Below are 22,938 nucleotides of genomic sequence, written 5' to 3' on the forward strand. Positions count from 1 at the left end.
CGCGCACAGTGGGGGGCCAAGGGGTGGAGCTTGCGCCAGCCATTCAGAGTGCCTGGTTGGTGATCCCGTTAGTTCCCTGGTTTGGAGAGCGGGAAAACCCGAGCTGGCGCCCCGCCTTGGAGAGCGCGGAAGGCCGGGAAAGCTTTCTTTGGGTTTGTGATAGAAGAGGTTGAGTTTTGGGGGGGAGAGGGAGATAATTTGGGGGTAGATGGGGCGAAGTTTCTCCTGATGGTCTTTCTCTGCTGAGTCTTCCTTGGTTTAGGGATGGGATGATCCTAATTTCTTGTAGAGATCAGTGCAAGTTTTTCTCTTACTTAAGGAAAGCAATGGAGAGGGATCCCTTTCAGCTGAGAGTAAGAAGTGAAAATAGATTTCACTGAAGGAAGAGGCGGGATCAGTTCCTTTTCGATGTGGGAAGAAAAGATGGGTGCCCTTTCTCGAAAAAGACTGGGATGAGTCAGTTTGAGGAGGCAGGTAGCACATGTTTAGGGAAAGAAGTGGGACGCGATGCCCCTAGGTTTTAATTGAAAAGTGGGGCGAGTTGATCCCAGTGCCCCCAAAGTTGAGTGGGTCGCCCCTTGTTAAAGGGGAAATCTACAGGTTCCCTTGGTGTCGTGAATAAAGGCGAGGTTGAGAGGAGGGCGGTGCCCCTCCTTCACAGCCTGGAATGCGTCGGGGCCAGTCCCGGCCTAGGGGTTCCTGAGGACGTTGCCCGCAGTGTTGTCCATCTGGGCTTTCTGGGAGGGCCCAGCGCGCGTGCGCAGGTTTGGTCAGGGCGGGGGCCAGAAAAGGGTCTGAGGTTTGGAAGAGCTGCGTGGAAGGCGGCGTCACACCGCCCCCTACCGGCGCCAGCGCGCGGCCTGGGCGCCTGGAGCTGCTGGCGGCTCGCTGCAATCTTCTGATCCCGGGTCCCAGGTTCCTCCCACCAGACGCCTGTCCCCCCACCCGGAGGCGGTGGCTGCTCACCCCTCTGAATCCGGGCGAAGGGAGGTTGGGGGGAGGTTGGGGAGCGGGCTCGGACGAGGAGATCTGGGGACTTGGGAAGGACTGGGCTGGGGGATTTCCGAAGCTGGGACTAGTCTAGAGGGGATGGAGGAAGAGCTGACGACGACGCGAGTCCCAGGCAGGGTCTCGGAGTCTGGACCTGGCCTGAGGGTGTCGGAGCCAGGATTGGGGGGAGTGAGCCCCACGTGCCTGTGACGCGGGGGCGCCCGGTAGGCGGCGGCGGCGGCGACGCGGGGCCGGCGGCTGTGCGCAGCCGGGCGGACTGCGAGGCCGGCTGCAGGATGCTGCGCGCCGCGCTGCCCCTGCTCGGGCTGCCCCTGGCGGGGGCGGGAACAACCCCAGAGCCTACCCCGGAGCCGGGGTCGCCGGGAGAGCCTCCTCCAGGTTTGGCGCTTTTCCGCTGGCAGTGGCACGAGGTGGAGGCGCCTTACCTGGTGGCCCTGTGGATCCTGGTGGCTAGCCTAGCCAAAATCGGTGAGTGTGAGTGTGTGTGTGTGTGTGTGCACGCGCGCGCGCGACCCGCCCCCTGACTCCCCACTTCCCCGCTCCCCCAGTACCCCTGGTCACCAGATCCGGACCGCTTTCATACACAGTGCCGGGACTAGGCTCATCTACCTTAAATCCTGGCTGCTCTCTTGCGGGTCTCCTTGCTAGCCTTCTCTGTGGTTGCTCCAACAATGTGCCTTCCTTTAAGGCTGCCCCCGCCTTTCTCCACCTCCATCTTTGGGTGTCTTTGCCCTCTTCTTCCTGCAGTGAGCCTTCTCCTCCACTAAGGCCCAGCATTTCACAAACCTCAGACAACGGTGAGGACGCGTGGGGACACTGAGGTGGTGGCACCTACCCCCCAAACTGCCTTCCCTGGAGGCCACATCCAAGTGTCCATCCACTTGAGATACTAAACTGCCACTTTTTCTTTACCTCATCCTTGTTCCCCACTTAAAAGATGCCACCCATTTGCCCCTAGGTGTAGGATCCCCTCCTCCTCCTCCCATTCAAATCCACACTTTTCCCTCTCTAAGGTATAAGAAACTTCCGTTTATGCTTTCCTGCATGTTGCCGGCTCTCAAGTGCTTTTATGCATCTGACCTCCTTCGGTCCTCACCCCATTGAAGGAGGTGCTTCAGAATCCCCACTGATCCCCACAGCCCCCAATAAAGCCGCTGCCTTCTGAGCAGCCAGTGGTTCCTCCTCCCAACAGAGACCCTCCTCCTTTCTCCCTGCTGTGCAGGCTCTGCTGTGGGGGTGACTAATTATAGCTGAGTGTTGCTACTCACTCCCCATCTATGCTGGCACAGCCTGTACTCCAGTCTCACCAAGACAGCCTTCATGTAGGAACCCCACTGTCTAGAATCTGTCCCCTTCTCCCCCTGGGACACTGCTGGAGGGAGAAAACTGGGAAAAGGAACAGAATTCTCTGCTTTGGCAGCCTGAGATTAATAATGGGAAGTGGAACTCAAAATGACTTCAGGGAGCCTCATTCTGCCAGAGAAATGGCTTTTGTGATGGGTCTTGGATTGCAGGGCTGGTGCATGCTGAGGAAATTAGGACAGAATAGGGTCCCTGAAGGAGAGGAGAGGGGTGGGAGGGCTGTGACTGAGGTCATCCTAGAGGCCCAGCAATAGTATCATCAACGTGGGAACAGCCTGAGATTGGGTTTGTTGTAAATTTTGTGAGTTGTGGAAGAGTTCCTGTCTTAGGGGTTATAACCACTGTAGTTTGCCATAGTACTTTTCTCCTTTGGATGACACCTCCTATGAAGAAAGGAGAAAGCCTCCTTCCCATTAGCTGTCTCCATCCCCTAAGTTCTCAGAAAGGAGAAATCTAGGCAGAGCACCTCCCAGTTTCATCCTTTTTTATTCAATAAATATTTAGGTGTTGTTGCCTCAGGCACTGTCTTAGGCCCTTTAGGACACTGTCTTGGCATAGGGCTAACAAGAAGGCCTCCTCACCATTCATATCGCATGTATCATTTTGATTTTACCCTTTATGATGAGTGTTTTCCCCATATTACAGAGAAGAAATGGAAATCCAGATTCTGTGATGCACAGAAAATGATGAGCTAGGCACTGGTAGCTCATGCCTGTAATCCTAACTACTAAGGTGCTCAGTTCAAAGCTAAGCCTGGCAGGAAGGCCTGTGAGACTCCTATCTCCAATTAACTACCCAAAAGCCCAGAAGTGGAGCTGTGGCTCAAGTGGTAAAGCACTAGCCTTCAGCAAAAACCTCAGGAGTAGTGCTCAGGCCCTGAGTTTAAACCCCAGAATCAACACACACACACACACACACACACACACACACACTAAGCCTGAAGACAAGGAACTCTGACTGCTAAACCCAGAATTCTTTAAACTGGTGGCCATATCATGAAATACCAGGTTGGGAGGCCTACAATGCTCCTTAGGAGGTATAACATACTTTTTAGTGAGGGATCTCTTGCTATAATAGATCTTAAAAATATAGTGATGTATTAAGATTCATCATAGTATAATAGGTAACACTAATTGAGTGTTAACTGAAGTATACTAAGTAACTTTATGGTGATGGTCTTATTTAATCCTATGAGACCATTATTGTTTTTCTCCCATATTTGGATGAGAAAATTAAGGATCAGAGATATATTTTTTGCTCCTAAATCACAGATCCAGTACATGGAGGACCTAGCCCTTGAAACCAAACAACTTGACACTGGAAGCCCTGCTTTTTACAGCTATGTTGTACATAAAAAGAGACAAGTTAGCATTTTCTGAGTTTCAAATGATGTTTATGAATAAGAGAGATCAGAGAAAGATGAGGTCAATCCCTGAGGATGAGAGTAGACAGGAAGGGGTATTTACAGAAAGGAAAAACAAAAACAGCAAAAGGTTGATAGCCCTGAAGTTTCTACTAGAATTTCTGTATTTCTTTTTCCTCCCTTAGTCCTAAGGTCTGGATTCTGATTTTGGCTAAGCTAAGATGGGGAGGTTATATAAATATATAGTGGGTGGTAGGGTGTTCCCTAACTCACCCCTGCCCTCTTCTTACATTGCAGTGTTTCACCTGTCTCGGAAGGTAACATCTCTGGTCCCTGAGAGCTGCCTGCTGATTTTGCTGGGCCTGGTTCTAGGGGGCATTGTGTTGGCTGTGGCCAAGAAAGCAGAGTACCAGTTGGAACCAGGCACCTTCTTCCTCTTCCTGCTGCCTCCTATTGTGCTGGACTCGGGCTATTTCATGCCTAGCAGGCTGTTCTTTGATAACTTGGGTGCCATCCTCACCTATGCTGTGGTTGGCACACTGTGGAATGCCTTCACAACAGGAGCTGCCCTCTGGGGCCTGCAGCAGGCTGGACTTGTGGGTGAGTGACCCTAAGACTTGGGCTGGCACAGGGAAATTTTGCAAGATGCAACCCCCAACTCCCTTCTCCTCTGGCTCTGAAGGTTACATGCTGGTGACCTTCCTACCTGGATTGCAAGGCAATACTCCAGAGGGACTTCTCCCTCATTTAGCCTCTGCCAGTTGAATCTGCACTTCTGCAGCATGACAACTGAGCAGGGGCTGGATACCAGCTGTGTGTGGGCTGCTGAGGCTGGGGTGCCTGCATTACCACTCTGTTGTCTCCTACCCTGTTATCACACTGCTCCTTGCCAACTTTGCTCCCCGGAGGCATAGCTTACCATCCTTGCAAGGATGTCTTGACTCTGCTTAGGCCATGTCCAGATAGTTTCCAGATGTTCATTTTCCTGAACTCAGAGCACAGGTGTTGTCCCTGAGCTTTTGTGCTCTACTACTTGAGTTACAGCTCCACTTCAGGCTTTTTGGTAGTTAAGTGGAGATAAGAATCTTATGGGCTTTTCTGCCTGGGTTGGCTGTGACTGTAACCCTCTGATCAGCCTCCTGAGTAGCTAGGGTTATAGACACGAGCCTCTGATGCCCAGCTTTCCTATTATTTTTAATAATCACACATTTTATATCCATGGCACTCTCCTTACTTACCCCATTTACCTGTTGGGATATGGCTTGTCCCATTTAATGGATCAGAAAGTTGACACCTAATGTTCATTTGATACCTAGTTCAAAGTTAGCAGAAGTCCAAGGAAGGCCTCTATTTTCCTGAGGCTCTTTGCCTTTAGACCCCTTCTGAATGCTTCTTTTCCTGATCCAAAAAATCCATCTAATCCTGATGTTGCTAATTCAGACTTCTACCAAGGTAAAAGGAGAAACTTCTAATTCCAAGTTGGGGGTCTCCATCCTGTTTTACTTAATAAGATATTGGGGCAGGGAGCGAAGGGAGGATATCAGACCCAGACCAAAGTAGAATTGTGATTTTAATAATAAGATATATATTAGGTGCTTACATCAGGCACTGACTAAATAAATAACTTTTTTAGATGGATATTATTATTAGTCCCAATTTGTCCATAGGAAATGGAGGCTCACAGTTTTGTGTGTTGCCCCCCAACCCCAGTCATTGGGCTTGAATGCAGGACCTGGATTCTGTCCCTGAGCTTTTTTGCTCAAGGCTAGTGCACTATCACTTGAGCCACACATAGTTCTACTTCTGATTTTCTGTTAGTTAATTGGAGATTAAGAGTCTCATGGACTTTCCTGCCTGGGCTGGCTTTGTACTGGGTTCTTCAGATTTCAGCCTCCTGAGTAGCTATTACAGGCACAAGCCACCAGCACACACACACACACACACACACACACACACACACACACACACACACACCAGGTTATTTGACATATCTGCAGTGTTTTTCATTTTGTGCTCAGTCCTCCCCTTCCTGGTAAGAATTGTGTGTCAGCATGAAGCCCTGGGTTCAGTTCCTTAGTACCACATGAACAGAAAAAGGCAGAAGTGGTAGAGTGCTAGCCTTGAGCAAAAAGAAGCTTGGGGACAGTGCCCAGGCCCTGAGTTCAATCTCCAGGACTGGCAATCAATCAATCAGTCAATCATGCCTTTAGGGGCTGGGAATGTGGCTTAGTAGTAGAGTGCTTGCCAAGCATTCATGAAGTCCTAGATTCTATTACTCAGTACCACATACACAGAAAAAGCCAAAAATGGCACTGTGGCTCAAGTGGTAGAGTCCTAGCCTTGAGCAAAAGAAGCTCAGGGATAGTGTCCAGACCCTGAGTTCAAGCCCCAGGACTGGCAAAAAAAAAAACAAAAGAAAAACCCCACAGCTCTTACCTGTTATTCTCTAAGAAAGCCAGTCAGCAGCCAATGCCCACCTGCTCATAGCATATACTGTTTGCTGCCATTTATATTATCAGTGCCACATTACCTTTCCAGTTATGCATGTAGAACTTTCTGATCCATCTCCTGGGTTGGGTCTTGCAGCCATTTTATGAGGTATGCAGATGAGGAGGCATGGCTAGAACAGTGACAGAGTCTGTATTGTGAGGCTGGTGAATGCAAAGCCAGACCCTTGGCATTTTGCAGCTCAGCTCAAGTCTGACCTGCAGGCTTAATGCTCTCCTTACCTTCCCATGGCCTTTTTGGGTTTGCTTGTTTTATCAGTGAGAGTAGCGTGTTGGCTTGTCCCAAGATGATAGGAGGGAGGGTCATCTTCACCAATTCCTGGCCTGTCTGTCTCTCCTTCAATAGCCCCTAGGGTGCAGGCTGGCCTGCTGGACTTCCTGCTGTTTGGGAGCCTCATCTCAGCAGTGGACCCTGTGGCTGTGCTGGCTGTCTTTGAGGAGGTGCACGTCAATGAGACTCTCTTTATCATCGTCTTTGGAGAGTCCCTGCTCAATGATGCAGTCACTGTGGTAAGATTGCTCAGCAACTGCCATCCCCTAATCCTAGGCTGTGATGGGCATCTGAACAGGCTCAGACCTTCTCTTTTAGCCCCTTGGAGAAAAAGTAAAATCTGAGCTTTGCCCCACTCCAGGGGCCCCAGGAATCATCTCCCCTCACTCCTGACTCTTCTTACCCAGGTGCTGTACAAGGTCTGCAACTCCTTTGTGGAGATGGGCTCTGCCAATGTGCAGGCCACTGACTACCTGAAGGGAGTCGGTCAGTATTTCCCCCTCAGTCATCATTGAAGGTCTGCCTCCCTTGGGGTTGCTGTGTCCCAGCCACTCAGCATTAGGACCAAGGAGGTTGATTGGGTTGCCTCTTTTCTTATTCTCCTCTATGGAGAACTGAGTCTGGGAGGGGCTTGTCCTGGGGATCCTGAGCTCCAGGGAGTGTGGTGGGCATCCCCCTAACTTCTTCCTGCCAGGCAGAAGTCTTGTCAGCCCCAGGAGGGTCCAGGCCAGGGGTTATGCTGACAACCCACTCCTCCCCCAGCCTCCCTGTTTGTGGTCAGTTTGGGCGGGGCAGCCGTGGGCTTAGTCTTTGCCTTCCTCCTGGCCCTGACCACACGCTTCACCAAGCGGGTCCGAATCATCGAGCCACTGCTGGTCTTCCTCCTCGCCTATGCAGCCTACCTCACTGCTGAAATGGCCTCACTCTCCGCCATTCTTGCGTGAGTTCTGGGGGTTTTGCAGACAGGGAGCTGGGAGGGGGTACTGGAGAGTTGCTTCTTATAGGGCCAGAATCAGGACCTTAAGGAGTCCATAGACTTCCCTGAGCCCTTGTGGTAGTGGGCACCTCAAACTCCTTGGGGAGACAATAAACCTCAGCTAATCTTCCAAGAAAACTGGGTACCCAGGTCTCAGTATGGGCTGAGCTAGCAGTAGGACCTGGGGCCACTGACAATGATGGCCACAGCATAGCAAACGGTGCCTTGGAGTCTGCTAATCAGAGCAAGCCCAATTAGCAGTCTTCCTCAGACTATGGTTCTGAGAATCTGACATCTGGGATGGGCAACTCCCCCTCCCTCCCTCCCTGACCTTTGAGCACAACATGCTCAAACTGCAGAGGCTGAGACCTCCCCTTACTTGCTTTTTTTCTCTGCTCCTCTCCCAGGGTGACTATGTGTGGCCTGGGCTGTAAGAAATACGTGGAGGCCAACATCTCCCATAAATCACGCACAGCTGTCAAATACACAATGAAGACCCTGGCCAGCTGTGCTGAGACTGTCATCTTCATGCTGCTTGGCATCTCAGCTGTGGACTCTTCTAAGTGGGCCTGGGATTCTGGGCTGGTGCTGGGCACCCTCTTCTTCATCCTGTTCTTCCGAGCCCTCGGTATTGGTGGCACCCTCTGTTTCCCCACTCTCCTCCTTGTCCCTGACAGCATCTCTCCCACTCCGAGTCCACATCCTGTTCATTTCCCCAGCCTCCCTTGTTGCTCACCTCTCCTTATCCCTGCCAGACGTTAGCCCCGATATTTGGTGCCATCTGCTCCTGGTGTCCTTCATTCCCAACACCTTGCTCCCACTGGCCTCCTTCCTACTGTAGGCGTAGTCCTGCAGACGTGGGTGCTGAATCAGTTCCGGCTGGTCCCTCTGGACAAGATTGACCAGGTGGTGATGTCCTATGGGGGCCTTCGGGGGGCTGTGGCCTTTGCTCTCGTCATCCTGCTGGACAGGACCAAGGTCCCTGCCAAGGACTACTTTGTGGCCACCACCATTGTAGTGGTCTTCTTCACAGTCATCGTGCAGGTGGGAGTGCCCACAGGGCTGGAGTGGGAGGGGGACCAGCAGGCTGTGGGGGGAGTCTTGGAGCCTGTGGAAGAAGGTCTGCTCTTCTCATTGAGGGGAGGCAGGGCTGATTTCCCAGACCTTTAGTGCAGCAGGATGTTGTGGGAACAGCTGAGGCCTGATTATGGGGAAAGAAAGTCAACAGGGAAATGAAAAGGGCAGGGCTCACCTCCCACCTGTCCATAGGGCTTGACCATCAAGCCGCTGGTGAAGTGGCTGAAGGTGAAGAGGAGTGAGCATCACAAACCCACCCTAAACCAGGAGCTACATGAGCACGTGGGTACCAGAACCCCATCCCTCCACCAGTCCTTTTTTCCCTTCTCCTTCTCGGCAGAGTCCTGATCCAGTCCCCCTACCCGCCCCTTCTAGACTTTTGACCACATTCTGGCTGCAGTGGAGGACGTTGTGGGGCACCATGGCTACCACTACTGGAGGGACAGGTGAGGGAGCTGCCCCGAGGCTCCTTCAGCAGCAGCAGCCCCACCAGCCAGGGCAGCATGGGGGGAAATGCCACCCTTCTCAGAAGGGACACAGGTTCAGTCTGGGTGACCTCTGTCTGGAGCCTTTCAGTGGCATCCCAGTGATCTCAGGATAAGAAAGGCTACCCAGTGTGGCCTGCCTGGCCCTGCATGGTTTGGTATCTGCCAGACTCCAGCCCCATCATGCTCTGCGGTCTTTGATGGTCTGCCTGCTAATTACATGGACCCTATTTTAGAGCTACAAGACCGACCATGCTCTCTCAGCCTGGCCACTGGGACCATTGTACATGTTCTGTTTACTACAATCCCCTCTTGTTTTCCTCGAGATTTTTCATCCTTCAGATCTCATCATAGGCATTCCTTAGGAAGGCCTTTCCTGGCCACCCTGACTAGGACAAACTCCTGTCATACTCTATAATTATCCTTGGTAGTTATTGTCAAGGTTGCAATTTTTACAGTTATTTATAATAATGTCAGGCTTGCCCCTGCACCTATAAATTCTGTTAGAAGCAGGGACTGGCTGTGAGATTCTCCCTGGCTGAGATGCATAACCAAGAAAGCCAGGCCATTGCTGGCAGAGTCCTGTCCCATCTGAGGAAGGGCCAGCCAGCCACACCTGGAGGATGGGACTCAGTGCTGGGCCTGGCATCCTCTATAGGTGGGAGCAGTTTGACAAGAAGTACCTGAGTCAGCTGCTAATGCGTCGGTCAGCCTACCGCATCCGGGACCAGATCTGGGATGTATACTACAGACTTAACATCCGGGATGCTATCAGCTTTGTGGACCAGGTAGGTCAGCAGTTACCAGGTGGGTCACTTATGGTGGGAGGACATGGAGCCAGAAGAGCAGGGCAGAAAGGGGCAATAAGCAGGCAGGCTTGTTAGCAGACAATTGGGAACTCCCAGTTGACTTTATGGTCATATGAAGTGGCAGCTGCAGTTAGTCTGGCAGACAGTACAGAAATGTGGGACATAGCTGGACTCGAGCTAGCAGATGTGGCTCAAACGGTTACCACTTATAGGCTTGTGACCTTGGTAAGTAACTTAACCTTGTCTCAGCCTATTTTCTTCAGTGATAAGAAAGCAGGCGTAAGAATAATAAGAGCACCTGTGTCAGATTTTGTGAATTCTAAATATAAAGTGTCTCATACTTATCTGGAGCAAAAATAAGGCGCTGGGGGTCTCTGAATGTGCTTACCTAGCAGGCCTGAGGCTCTGGTTTTGATCTGCTGAACTACAAAGCAAAACAAAAAAAAGTAAAATACGTGTGAGATATTCTTCTTCTTTTTCTTACTTTCTGGGCCGTCCTCTGATTGCTGTCTGATCTCGGTCTTGACCCCTGCAGGGAGGTCACGTCCTGTCCTCCACAGGTCTCACTCTGCCCTCTATGCCCAGCCGGAATTCTGTGGCAGAGACCTCTGTCACCAACCTGTTGTGAGTCCCTTTTTCCTTGTCCAAGCTCCTCTTCACTGGGCACTCTTCTTCAAATCCCTTTGGGGGAAGATTTGTCTGCTTTATTCCTGTCCCTCCCCTGGCCTGTGCCTTATGCTCCCTCCCCAGCACCCGTGTCCCTGCCTCCTACAGGAGGGAGAGTGGCAGTGGCGCATGTCTGGATCTGCAGGTGATTGACACGGTTCGCAGTGGTCGGGACCGAGAGGATGCTGTGATGCACCACCTGCTCTGTGGAGGCCTCTACAAGCCACGCCGCAGGGTGAGAGCAGGCAGGGCATGAGTTTGAGAGCTAGGGGAAGGCCACTGGGGAGGGGAGGCTGTGGTCAGAGGTTTAAAAGGCAGTTGGTGGTGAGCTGTAGGTGCCTGGTTGAAGAGTATGGGTTTCATTCTGTCTGCAATAAGAAACCTTTTTTTTTTTTTTTGATGTTGTTAGCTGTTTTGGAGGAGGAGTTGGCCCTTTCTAGTAGTCATGTGCAGACCAAATTAGAGGGTGTAAGTTGATAGCTGGAGAACCAGTGAAAGTTGGAGGGAAACATTTTGGACTGGAGCTGGATGGGGAGAAGGAGAGAAACACACCGGCCTCTCCCCTGAGCAGAGAGCAGATAGTGGAGAGTAGGCCTTGCGGGTCCTTGGAAGTTAACAGTCACAGACCAGAAGGAGGGGCCTAGAGGAAGGCTGAGGAACCAGTTTAACATTGGGAAGGCAATCCGTTTTACATAATGTGAGTTAGGCCAGTGCCCTTCATGAAGTTTTAGGAATGGAAAAGACCAGTACATCCAGGAGAGAATGTGTTGTGGCCCCACAAGGGGGCACCAAGCCATTACCTTGAGTCATGTGAAATGAATTTGGACTTTATCAATCCTGGCAGTGGTAACAGGTGAAGGTTAGAATGTTGAGATAGAATTGCCTTGCTTTAACTTGCACGCACTTCTCCTGCATTGACTCTTGGAGGCTCTGCAGAATGTTTTCTTTTTCTTTTAATTGTAAATTTGATATACGGAGGGATTACAGTTACATACATCAGGTACATTCTTTCCCTTCCTTCCTTCCTTCCTTCCTTCCTTCCTTCCTTCCTTCCTTCCTTCCTTCCTTCCTTTCTTTTTCTTTCTTTTTTCTTTTTTTGTTTGTGGGGCTTGAACTTAGGGCCTGGGTGCTGTCCCTGTACTCTTTTGCTCAAGGCTAGTGTTCTACCACTTTGAACTATGGCTCTACTTCCAGTTTTCTGGAGGTTAACTGGAGAAAAGAGTCTCATGGACTTTTGTGCCTGGGTTGGATTTGAACCATGATCCTCACATCTCAGTCTCCTGAGTATCTAGGACTATAGGCATGAACGACGTGCGCAGCTAAGATGTATTATCTTTTTGGACAGTGTCACCCCTTCTCTTGCTCTCTCCCGGTTTTTCCCACTCTCAGAATAAGTTTTAAAGGTTTCAAGGCAGCAACTCCCACACAGACCCTGCTGCCCCTAGGCCAGAATTTCCTGCCCCTATATGTCTTCTCTGGCCCCTAGAAATTGGGGCCTGGGAATGGGAGGTGCTACTATAACTGTGATTGGCCTAGAGTAAGGCAGAGCGACTCTCTTACCTTTCTAGATAACCTTCAGTTGTCTTCCTACAACCCAGGATCCCTACTTTGGCTCATCACCTTATAGCCGCATACTGTCCTCCACATGGGCGGGCAATCTTCCTCAGACTTCCCCAGAGTCTTCCTCAGCCAATGGCTGTCTCATCCATGCTACCTACTTTTTTTCCTTTTACTGTTTTTTGTTTTGTTGATGTTGTTGTTTTGGCAAAATTTCAGTTAGAGAGAATAAGACATCTCATTTGTCTGTTACCCGGCTCCAGTAAATATCAATGTATGATTAATTTTATTATTAATTTTGTTTTTATTATTAATTTTGTTTGTGACATTGCTATCCATGTATGTAATGTACCCCAATTACCATAGCTTCTCCTTTATCTCACTCCCACCTTCTTTAAAGAATTTCAACATATTTCTTTTCATACAGGCAAATAAAATATTTCAACCATATTCATCCTTATTCATTCTCATTCAGCCTCTTCATTTCTTAAAGCAAACTTCAGATGTCACATCATCTCAATATTTCAGTAAGTATATCAGTAGGTGGCAAGAATTCATGAAAAATAAAACCACAGTACCATTATCATAATAATATCACAAATAATTCTAATATCTAGGCAGTGTTCTAGCTGGTTTGTTTAAAATCAGGATCCAAATAAAGTCCACAATTTGTCTTTGTGAAATATGTCTCTTCATTTTAAAAAAAAACACCAAAAAACTATAATAGATCCTTCTCCCCTTGCTATTTATTTATTGAAGAAGCTAGATAATTTATTCTGGGTAATTGTCTACTTTCTAGATTGTAATCAGGTGGTGGTACTTAACATTTTCCACCATCCCTTGTTTTTCTGTTGTTAAATCTAGAGACCTGATCAGGTCCCAGGACATTCAATTGGTGTACAGTATTGTGTCACATCAGGGAGTTTATGATTTTGTGTGTTTGTGTGTGTGTAAGGTTGGTCAATGGGTTCAGTGCAATCAATTCTTGTATAATTAATTTTAAAAGGACTGGAATGAATTTGTGCTTATCCTGTTAAATGTCATCTGATTTAATTTAGCCCATCATTCCATTGCTTGGATCTCATGTCTACCACCAAATGTCTCCTCAGATTCATAGCATCTGAAACTTTTCTAAGCCTGTTAACTTTGCATCCATCCAAATCATAAAATGTTGAACAGGATAGAGCTGAGGAAAGAGCCCTGTGGCATACTACTAAAGACTTTTCTCCAGACTGACATGGATCAAGAATTTTTGGGGTATGGTTATTCAAATAGTTCTGAATCCACTTAGTTTGTATATGACACAATCCATATTTCCTCATGTTCCTTCCAGAAATATCATTAGAAAGTGACAAAGTATGCAGTTCAAAATATAAGATCATAGCTTGAGAGATAGGAGATGAAGAAAAAGCAGTCTTCATCACCTTCAGAGGTTCTTCTCCGATTCACATCAGAGACTCCTGGGAAACTTGTTAGAGTACTCCTGGCTTCACCTTCTGGAGATTCTGATCCTGTAGAATAGGGTAGGACTAAGATCTGTGATCTTAATAAGTTCCCAGGTAACTGAGATGCAACTGGTCTGATGACTGTTGTTAGGTAGTCATAGATCATGTCACTGTTAAGCCAAGATAAAAGATAAGTTCTCTGGGGAGAACAATCAGAGGGGAGAAAGGAGAGCCGTGTATAATATGGAGGAATATACATGGAAGCAAAAGACGGAGCTAGCAAAGGAAAGAGAAGAGCAACTCTTATAGAAGCAATAGCGGATGGTGTCTCCATACTAGGGTAGAAGAAGGGCTGGATGCTGCACAGGCCAGGCTGGTGCCTGAGCAGGGAACTGGTCACAAGGGAAAAGGTCAGCACTGTGGACTTGTGGACCTTGACTTGCAGTGCATGTATTTAAGGAAGTACTGGATAGGAGGGCAAGCATCAGAATCAATTTCTAAAAGTCTGGCCACAAAAAGAAGGCAGTGGCATGGATGGAAAGGCTTTCTTTGGGATGGCAAGCTTGTTTGAAAGTGGAACAGCAGTAGCCAGACAGTGAAGATGCCAGAGATGAGAAATAAGAAAGAACTAGGAATAGGAGGCAGAAAGGAGTAAGTTGAACAAAGCCAAGGCCAGAGATAGGAGGTGATGGGCCCCTTCATGAGAAAAGGTCACTTCCAGGTACATAGTTAGAGAGGGAGAGCAGATGGGAGACTTGAAGGAAGCTCTTAGGACTGATTTAGGGCAGGGTGCTGGTGGCTCACACCTATAATCCTAGCTACTCAGGAGGCTGAGGATCACAGTTCAAAGCCAGCCTGGGCAGAAAGGCTATGAAACTCTTATCTCCAATAAACCACCAGAAAACTGGAAATGGCACTGTGCTCAAGTGGTAGAACGCTAGCCTTGAGCTGAAGAGCTGAGGGACAGTGCCCAGAGTTCAAGCCCTATGACCAACAACAACAAAAACCAAACCTGGTTCAGGGAAGCAGGGAAAATAGGATGGAGATGAAAGGGAGCAGACTGGCAGTGTAAGGCAAGAGAAAGTAATCACAAGATAATGAAATGTTGCTAAGCTGCCAAGGACAGAGTCATGCAAACTAGGCAAGTGCACGGTGAGCTTAATCTTTATGAAAGAGAAATCAGAGGGAGTGTTTCTGAATTATGTAGGTAGTTGTTACCAGGAGGGTCTCATGTATCAGGGGAGGTAGTTCTGAAAGTCCAAAGTGCAGTCTAAATGTAGTGATGGCTCTAGAAATGGCTAGATGGAAAGTCCAGCTAGAAAGGATCCTGTATCACTAAAAAGTGACATTCAACCAAATGGAGGTCCAAAGAAGGCTATGGTGCTTAGTCTTGTAATAGACCCAGGGGACAAGACCTAGGGACCATGCTTCCTTTGTGACTTCAGACAAAACTGGGAAAAGGGCAAAAGTAGACGAGAAAAGGCAGATTTAGAGGAATAAACTAGGAAGAAGGGAAGTTTTTCTTCCCTCTCAGTGAAAAAGTACAGGTGTATATATATAGCATCAATAAACTGTGATTAAATTAAAATATGCTAATTAAAAGGTGCAGATGTATATATAGCATCAATAAGTTCAGGGAATTACATTTTGACAAGTCCATGTATGCATACAATATTCTTTGATTAGACTCACCCCATCCATTCATTCATTCATTCATTTACTCTATGGCTGGTTTTGGAAACGCTGGGCTGGAAGGCTCTATGGTGAACATGTTGGGGCTGTGGCCTAGGGTTCCTATGGAAGGCCAAGGCACCCAGCCTCATGGCAGGGTGGGGTTGTCATTGCCAGTACAAAGCCAGCTGCAGCCGCCACTTCATCTCTGAGGATGCACAAGAACGTCAGGACAAGGAGGTCTTCCAGCAGAATATGAAGCGGCGGCTCGAGTCATTTAAGTCCACCAAGCACAACATCTGCTTCACCAAGAGCAAGCCACGACCTAGAAAGGCTGGTCGCAGGAAGGCATGTCCTTTCTCTGAAACTCCTCTTTGGGCTTAGAGGCTGCCAACAGATAATTTAGATCCCTTCAAGTGTTGGAATCCAGCTTGGGGGGTACTCCAAGGATTTGATGACTAGGAGTTTGGATTCCCTTATCAATTTCCCTGGGTCCCCAGAAGGGTAAAGGGGGTTCTTCAGAGGCAGTGTAGCCCCTTGGCCATGGAGTCACTTTCTATCAGAGATGAAATGGGCAGAAGGGCCAATACCTGAAGAAGCAACCCCAGGCGCCTCTCAGTCTGATGATCCAGGCTGATGCATCCAGAGCCCCTGCTGGGGTATGGGTTACTCGGGCTCCACAGCTCCTGCCTGCCTGGCAAAGGGATGCTATGATATAGAACTGTTGGGACTGATGTAAATCCCCCTCCCCCCATGGGTTAGAAAATGTGTCCTAGATCACAGGGCTGGTTGTGGTGCCAGGGCCAAAGGCTCAGGCTTGCTTTCTTGGTCCTCAGAAGGATGGTGTGGCCAATGCCGAGGCTACAAATGGAAGACCTCCTCGAGAGCTGGGCTTTCAGGACACAGGCAAGCAGGAAGTGGAGGGGTGGGGTTGAGGATGGGAGGGAAAGGGAAAATCCAGGCCTATTAGCAGAATTCTAGAGGACTCCTGTGTGCATTTAGCACTGTACGCTGGGCTTCTCTCAGGGACTGGACTGGCATACTCCATTTCAATATTGGAAATGTTCAAAGTGATGTATAATGGGAAGTGTCAGATTGCTAAGTGTACCTTCAGGCCCTGAAAAACAAAAGGTGGGGAAGAAGGGGGAGATGGCTCTGGGTAGACCCTGGGGCCCAGTTTCCCATCTCTTCTTCATGAGCTAAATGTTACTGGGCCTTCCCGTCCTCCAGATGCTCGTGTTGTCAGCTGATGGTGGAATCTGGGGCTGACAAATGGTGGGGGAGCTGGAAGGCATGCCACTCGTGGCCTTGTCTGAGGACTTAGCTCATTCCTGCTTCTTCAGGCTCCCTTCCCTTCCTCCTAACCCCTAGGCCAGTGCCAGAGTCAGAAAAACAGGCACTTCTGCCCACATAGGCTCTTCTTGAGGGTACAGGGTCTGGTTTGGGATTATGCAGTACCCGGAGGCAGCTGCTGGGCTGCTTGCCTCGACTTAGCTCTTATCCCTGTCCAGCTGCTGTGTCACTAACTGTGGAGTCTGAGGAGGAGGAGGAGGAGAGCGACAGTTCAGAATCAGAGAAGGACGACGAGGGGATCATCTTTGTGGCTCGAGCCACCAGTGAGGTTCTCCAAGAGGGCAAGGTCTCAGGTAATGCTTCTTCAATGCCTCCTTCCCCTCTGAAATAGGTTTCTTGCCTCTGCTCTCATGGCCTCTGCTCCAGGCAATTCCATATTCCTATTTGCTCATTTATTCACTAACCAGCATTTACCGAGCTTCTATCAGAAACCTGACATAAATGATCTAGTTTAACCCTCAGGACCACCAAAATGGGGAAGCGAAGCTTAAAGAGCCTATAGGACTTGTAATCTGTCCAGCATCACATGGTAGAATCGGAATTTAAACCTGACCCATCCTGAGTCCAAAACCCATGGCTTTTCACTGCCATGCCTTTTGTTTGAGGAATCCAAGTTGGTAAACATACTGCCCAGCAGTCTCTCTTGTGATCCATGCTCAGCATACCTGCCCTCAGGTAGAGCCTTCAGTGAGGATTCACCTGACCAGAGAAGGAACCTGAGATCATCAAAATGGACTTGTAGGTTTTTAAAATATACATATGCATACACACACAAAACATGTGCATACACACATATACAGGTATCTGCACAAGAGACCTAATTCACTCAGAATGCTAGGTATACTGGTGATTGGTTCAAGCATCCTCAGATGCTTTGTTTTTGGTTGTGGGGCTTGAATAGGGGGCTTGGGCACCGTCCCTAAGCTTCTTCACTCAAGGCTCACACTCTACCACGTTGAGCCACAGCCCTACTTCCGGTTTTTGAGTTGTTAATTAGAAGTAAGAGTCTCATGGACTTTCCTGCCCACACTGCTTTAAATTGTGATCCTCAGATCTCAGCCTCCTGGGTAGCTAAAATTGGAGGCATGAGCCCTGGGGCCTAGCCTCAGATACTTTTAGCAAAGTTCTATTACAGAAAATTTCAAAATATGTAATGATAGAACAGTGAAATAAATTCCCATCTGTCCTCTACTCAGCTTCAATAACTGGCTATTCATAGTCAATCTTACTTTATTTATATCTTCACCTATAGACTCTTGCTCTTCTGAGTTCTTATGAAGAAAATCTCAAGTGTCATATTACTTTTATTAGTAAATACTTCAGCATAAAAGATAAGGATTCTCCGTTACTCAGAAAGCTGAGGCCTGAGAATTGAGGCTTGGAGTCAGCCCAGGCAGACAAATCTGTGAGCACAAGAAGCTGGAAGTGGAGGTGTGGCTGAAGTGGTAGAGCACTCCAGCTGTGAATGAAAAAGCCAAGCAAGAATGTGAGGCTGGGATAAGGATTCTTTTTAAAAACTACACCCATGACGTCATTACCATATATAAAATCTTTGTCATCAAATATCTAGTCAGTGTTCAGATTGTGTTGGTTGTCTTCATATTTTTTAATAGCAGTTCCATACAGATAAAAATACAGATGAGATCTACACATTATATTTGGTTGACAAGTCCCTTTTAACTTATCAAACACAGTGGAACTCAAGAGGGATGAAGAGATTGTACCACTTCAGGGACACTGGGCAATGTCTAGAGACATTCTTTTCTAACAGCTGGGGAAAGTATACTTCCATTGAATGGGTGCAAGGCAGTAGCTGTCTTAAAATGTTCAAGTATCAAGTCTGGAAATTCTTGATCTCTCCTACATTTTCCTCTTCTGATATATCTATCAAGGAAACCAGGTTATTTGTCCTGCCTGGACTTTGCTTATTGCATCTCCCAAAGTGTCAATGAAGGTGTTTTTCTCTTACATTTCTTTTAAATTGATATCAGCTTCCAGTTTTGATTTGGGGGGGGGTGGGTAAGAATACCTCACAGGCAATAGGAGTGTATTTCCTATTGGCCACATCAGACAATACAAATACAATATGGTTGGCTCTCTTTTGTTTTGTTTTTGTTGGTTGTAGGGCCTGAACTGGGGGCCCAGGCACTGTTCTTGAGCTTCTTTTGCTCAAGGCTAGCATGCTACCATTTTGAGCCACAGCTCCACTTCCAGTTTTTAGATGATTAATTGGAGATAAGAGTCTCATAGACTTTCTTATTGCTGGCTTGGAACCACAATCCTCAAATCTCAGCCTCCTAAGGCATGAGTTCTTGGCATAGTTAGCTTTCTTATCATGAGACTAACATCAGTCACTGGGTTCAGATGTTTCCCTGACCTGTCCAGGATAAAGTTCCCCATTAGCTTTTTGATCAATGGTCTTAGTAGCCACCAGTAATCACTGCTGCACCTGGTTCATATTTATTTATTTATGTATTTACCAGCCCTGGAGCTTGGACTCTGGGCCTGGGCACTGTCCCTGAGTTTCTTTTTTATTCAAGGATAGTACTCTACCACTTGAGCCTGAGCCAGAGCACCACTTCCAGCTTTTTAAGAAAATTTGTTTATGTGGTAATGAGGAACAGAACCCAGGGCTTCATGCATGCTAGGCAAGCACTCTACCACTAAGCCATATTCCCAGCCTCTTATTTATTTTTTGTCAGTTGTAGGGCTTGAACTCAGGGCCTGGGTACTACTGTTCCTGGGCTCTTTTCTCAAGGCTAGAACTCTACCACTTGAGCTATAGTTCCACTTCCAATTTTCTAATGGTTAATTGGAGGTAAGAGTCTCACAGACTTTCCTGCCCAAGCTGGCTTTGAACTGTGATCCTCAGATCTCAGTCTCCTGAGTAGCTAGGATTATAGGAGTGAGCTACTAGCATCTGGCTTCATCTACATTTATTAGCAGGAATTCTTCTATAATAAACTTCCCATTATCTATTATTTGGTTATTCTGAGGTTCAGTAGATACAGGGACGAATGAATAAGTGCTTGATCCTTTCTTTTTTTGTTTGTCGGGAGGCCTAAACTCTGGGCCTGGGCACTGTCCCTCAGCCCTTTAGCTCAAGGCTAGTGCTCTACCACTTGAGCCATAACACCAATTCTGGCTTTTTCTGCTTATGTGGTGCTGAGGAATCAAACCCAGAGCCTCATGCATGCAAGGCAAGCACTCTACCACTGAGCCACCTTCCCAGCCATTGATCCTTTTTTTAAAGTCTGTCAGTCTTTAGACCCAGGGGTGAGTTTGTTTTCTAGCATCCTCTAAAAGTGATTTTCAATTGGGGTATTTTAATATTTCAGGTCTTTCAAAAGCTTTGGTTTCATTTTTAAAATTTTTATTATTATTGTAAAGGTGATATACAGATGGGTTACAATTACATAAGTCAGGTAATGAGAAAAAAAGTTCGGACAATGTTACCCCTTCCTTGCTCTTTTCCAGTTAACTTCATTTTTAATTATAGCATCAAAATATTTCATAATGTCATCAATCAAAGAGTATATTGGGGGTATAGTTTAGTGGTAGGGTACTTTAGTGGTAGGTATAGTTTAGTGGTAGGCCTAGAGTTCATTGGTCTCTTTAAGGCTTTATCAATAAATGCACTGAAAACCTTTTATTCACAAGGCATTGTGCTTGGCTTCTACAAGCCCAGGCTCCCCTTTGGCAGAATCTCAGACTTTCCTATAATCCAGCTGCTTGCAGCTCTGGGATTTTTTTTTTTTTTTTTGGGTCAGGTTGTGGGGCCTGAACTTGGGCCTGGGCACTGTCCCTCAGCTCTTCAGCTCAAGGCTAGCAGCTCTTCAGCTCAAGGCTAGCACTCTACTACTTGAGCCACAGTGCCACTTCCAGCTTTTTTTTCTTATGTGGTGCTGAGGAATCGAACCCAGGGCCTCAGGCATACAAGTCAAGCGCTCTACCACTGAGCCACCTTCCCAGCCCAGCTCTGGGATTTTCTAAATCCAGCCCCTACCCTGACATCCCACTGGCAGCAAAGCTTTTACCTAGAGCTTTGAGGTCTTTCTCGCTCTCATAGGCACCACCTCATCCCCGCATCCCTGCTGGCTGGCTGGGATGGGACTTGGCAAGTTGTAGTTTCTGAGACAGGTGCTGAAGGGTGTTCAGAGATTTTTTTTTTTTTTTGCTTTTTTGTTTTGTAGTGACTTGCATTTGTTCATTAGGTAGCTCTTGGATAACTGCCCTGGGCCTGTCAGCTATGGTGGCTCCTCTGGACAAGACATTCATTGAATAATTGCTCCAATGGATGGAGCAACGTGGCCACTGTGAAATGTATTAACTTGTGAGGATGTGTTTATACTTGGGGAGGGTTCCACAGCATTGGCAATGAGCTCACGTGTATTCTCTCTGTCCCCAGGAGGCCTCGAGGTGTGCCCGAGCCCGCGCATCATCCCCCCTTCCCCAACCTGTGCGGAGAAGGAGCTGCCCTGGAAGAGTGCACAGGGGGACCTGGCTGTATACGTATCTTCGGAAACCACCAAGATTGTGCCCGTGGACATGCAGACAGGCTGGAACCAGAGCATCTCATCTCTGGAGAGTCTGGCATCCCCTCCCTGCACCCAAGCCCCTACTCTGACCCGCCTGCCTCCCCGCCCACTGTGTGCCGAAGAACCCCAGGCCCCTCTTGACTTTCCTTCTGACCTGCGCCCTAGCTTTGCCTTCCCCCCTAGCCTGGCCAAGGCTGGCCGTTCTCGAAGTGAGAGCAGTGCCGACATCTCCCAGCAGCAGGAGCTGCAGCCCCTCATGGGCCACAAAGGCCACACGCATCTTAGCCCACGCACCGCCAACTCCCACTGGTGTATCCAGTTCAACAGAGGGGGTCGGCTGTAACCCGGGGCCTCGGGGAGGAGCAGGAGGTGGAGTCCCTGTGGGAAGAGTTCCCTGGGCACTGCGCAGAGCAGTCCATGCAGCCTGACACAGGGGTAGAGGGGCCTGGACTAAAGTAGAACGGCCTCCTTGAGGTTGGTCAGAGGGGTCTCCTGGGCTGGTCCTCACAGGGACCCTTCTCCCACCCTGCATCTAACCCCTTCCACCTTCCATTTCAATAATGGCTCAGGACCCAGTCCATAGTTCCAGGACATAGGCCCAGAGACTTGGGTAGCTGATGTCCTTTTCCTAAGGGAGCTTTCTGAGCTCACTGGAGGCAGCTGTTTCTGTCCCCAAAGCAAAGGAATCACTCCACAGTTGTAAGCAGGTCTTCCCTGTCCCCACCCTCTCTCTTCCTGGCATTTGGTCAGGGACCTGATGTCATTGTCCTGACATGGAGGTCTAGTGAGGGTCTGGTCCTTAGAGGAAATAGGTTGGAATGTGGAGTAGCCTTGGGCTGGGCTGCCCTGTTGGCTTGGCTACCCAGTATCTTTTTTTTTTTTTTTTTAAGGCAGTGGGAGTCTCTGTCCCCATGTCTTGCTTTAGTCCCTTCCTTTTGCTGCCAGATATTGGGGTAATGGTGCCTACTTTTCTAAGATGTGAGCCTTGGACCTGGCAGTTCAGGGCTGCTTCTTAGCCAGGGTGTTTTGGGAGGGGTCTTTTCTGGGTCTAAGTTTGAAACTTTTGATCCAAGGATCTGGGTTTTCTGAGGAAGGGACACAGTAGCCTCTGGGATCCCATGTTGCCACTTCAGATTTTCCCTAACAGGAAAGTGGCCAGGTATCTCAGGACCACTGCTCCATGGCTGTTGGGAGCTAGGATAGCTGGCTGCAGTACTAAGTGGGGCAGAGTGGCAGGTGGAGTTCCTGGAGGTAGCCCTGCCTTGTGTTTTGTACCTTAAACCGAAGATACATTAAACATCTCTTGGATGGATATGTGTCCTCTGTCTGTGTGCTGGGGAGTTCTAGGAGTGGGGGTAAGAGGGGATCCGCCTGTCTAAGACTTCTGAGGCAGAGAATGGAGGAGGAAATCCTAGGCGGGACTCTTAGTTCTTCTGCTCCTCCCCACTCTCTCCCAAACTTTTCTGACATTGTCCCCATAGCAGCAGGCCTGGAGTGGCAGTCTAGGGTTTCACTGTATGGGCTTTTGAGTCACAGAATTGGGAATCGACATAATGTGGAGATCCAGCAGGAAGAGCGACCCCAGGGATCAAGGTCTAAGCTCCCAAAAATGCATCTACCACAGCTGAAGCTACAGAAGCATTTCTGGAAAATCCAGAGGCAGGTGTGGGACAAATGTATAGAAGTGTTCTTTTGTATGTGGCAGTTGGGAAGGCAATCTCAAGAGAGTTGTCACCCTGAGTGTCCATGATTCAAAACATGGTAGTGTGGGGCCTACAAATTTCTAGATAACAGCATCCCCCAAATCCCAGTCCCATTGTGTGTGTGTGTGTGTGTGTGTGTGTGTG

General features: G+C 48.4%; 1 protein-coding gene across 1 annotated transcript; it reads left to right on the forward strand.

Annotated features, from left to right (window-relative positions):
- The first annotated feature begins 1,227 nt into the window (after positions 1-1,227).
- Positions 1,228-22,403, forward strand: Slc9a5 (solute carrier family 9, subfamily A (NHE5, cation proton antiporter 5), member 5). The gene is made up of 16 exons (XM_013012803.1): positions 1,228-1,479; positions 4,034-4,336; positions 6,590-6,753; positions 6,922-7,000; positions 7,277-7,454; positions 7,898-8,118; positions 8,332-8,534; positions 8,760-8,849; positions 8,943-9,013; positions 9,711-9,840; positions 10,397-10,485; positions 10,636-10,762; positions 15,378-15,548; positions 16,037-16,106; positions 16,712-16,846; positions 20,962-22,403. Exons 1-16 carry the CDS (start codon positions 1,287-1,289, stop codon positions 21,432-21,434), a joined length of 2,697 nt encoding a protein of 898 aa, XP_012868257.1. The 5' UTR covers positions 1,228-1,286; the 3' UTR covers positions 21,435-22,403.
- The last annotated feature ends 535 nt before the right edge of the window (positions 22,404-22,938 follow it).

The sequence above is a fragment of the Dipodomys ordii genome, unplaced genomic scaffold, assembly GCF_000151885.1.
Source record: "Dipodomys ordii isolate 6190 unplaced genomic scaffold, Dord_2.0 Scaffold18, whole genome shotgun sequence".
NCBI lineage: Eukaryota > Metazoa > Chordata > Mammalia > Rodentia > Heteromyidae > Dipodomys > Dipodomys ordii.

Excerpts from the sequence above, each read along its gene's own strand:
- Slc9a5 (XM_013012803.1), top strand. The coding sequence starts at position 1,287 with ATGCTGCGCGCCGCGCTGCCCCTGCTCGGGCTGCCCCTGGCGGGGGCG. Across the intron at positions 4,337-6,589 it reads GCAGCAGGCTGGACTTGTGG|CCCCTAGGGTGCAGGCTGGC; the intron begins GTGAGTGACCCT and ends CTCCTTCAATAG. Across the intron at positions 16,847-20,961 it reads CCAAGAGGGCAAGGTCTCAG|GAGGCCTCGAGGTGTGCCCG; the intron begins GTAATGCTTCTT and ends CTCTGTCCCCAG.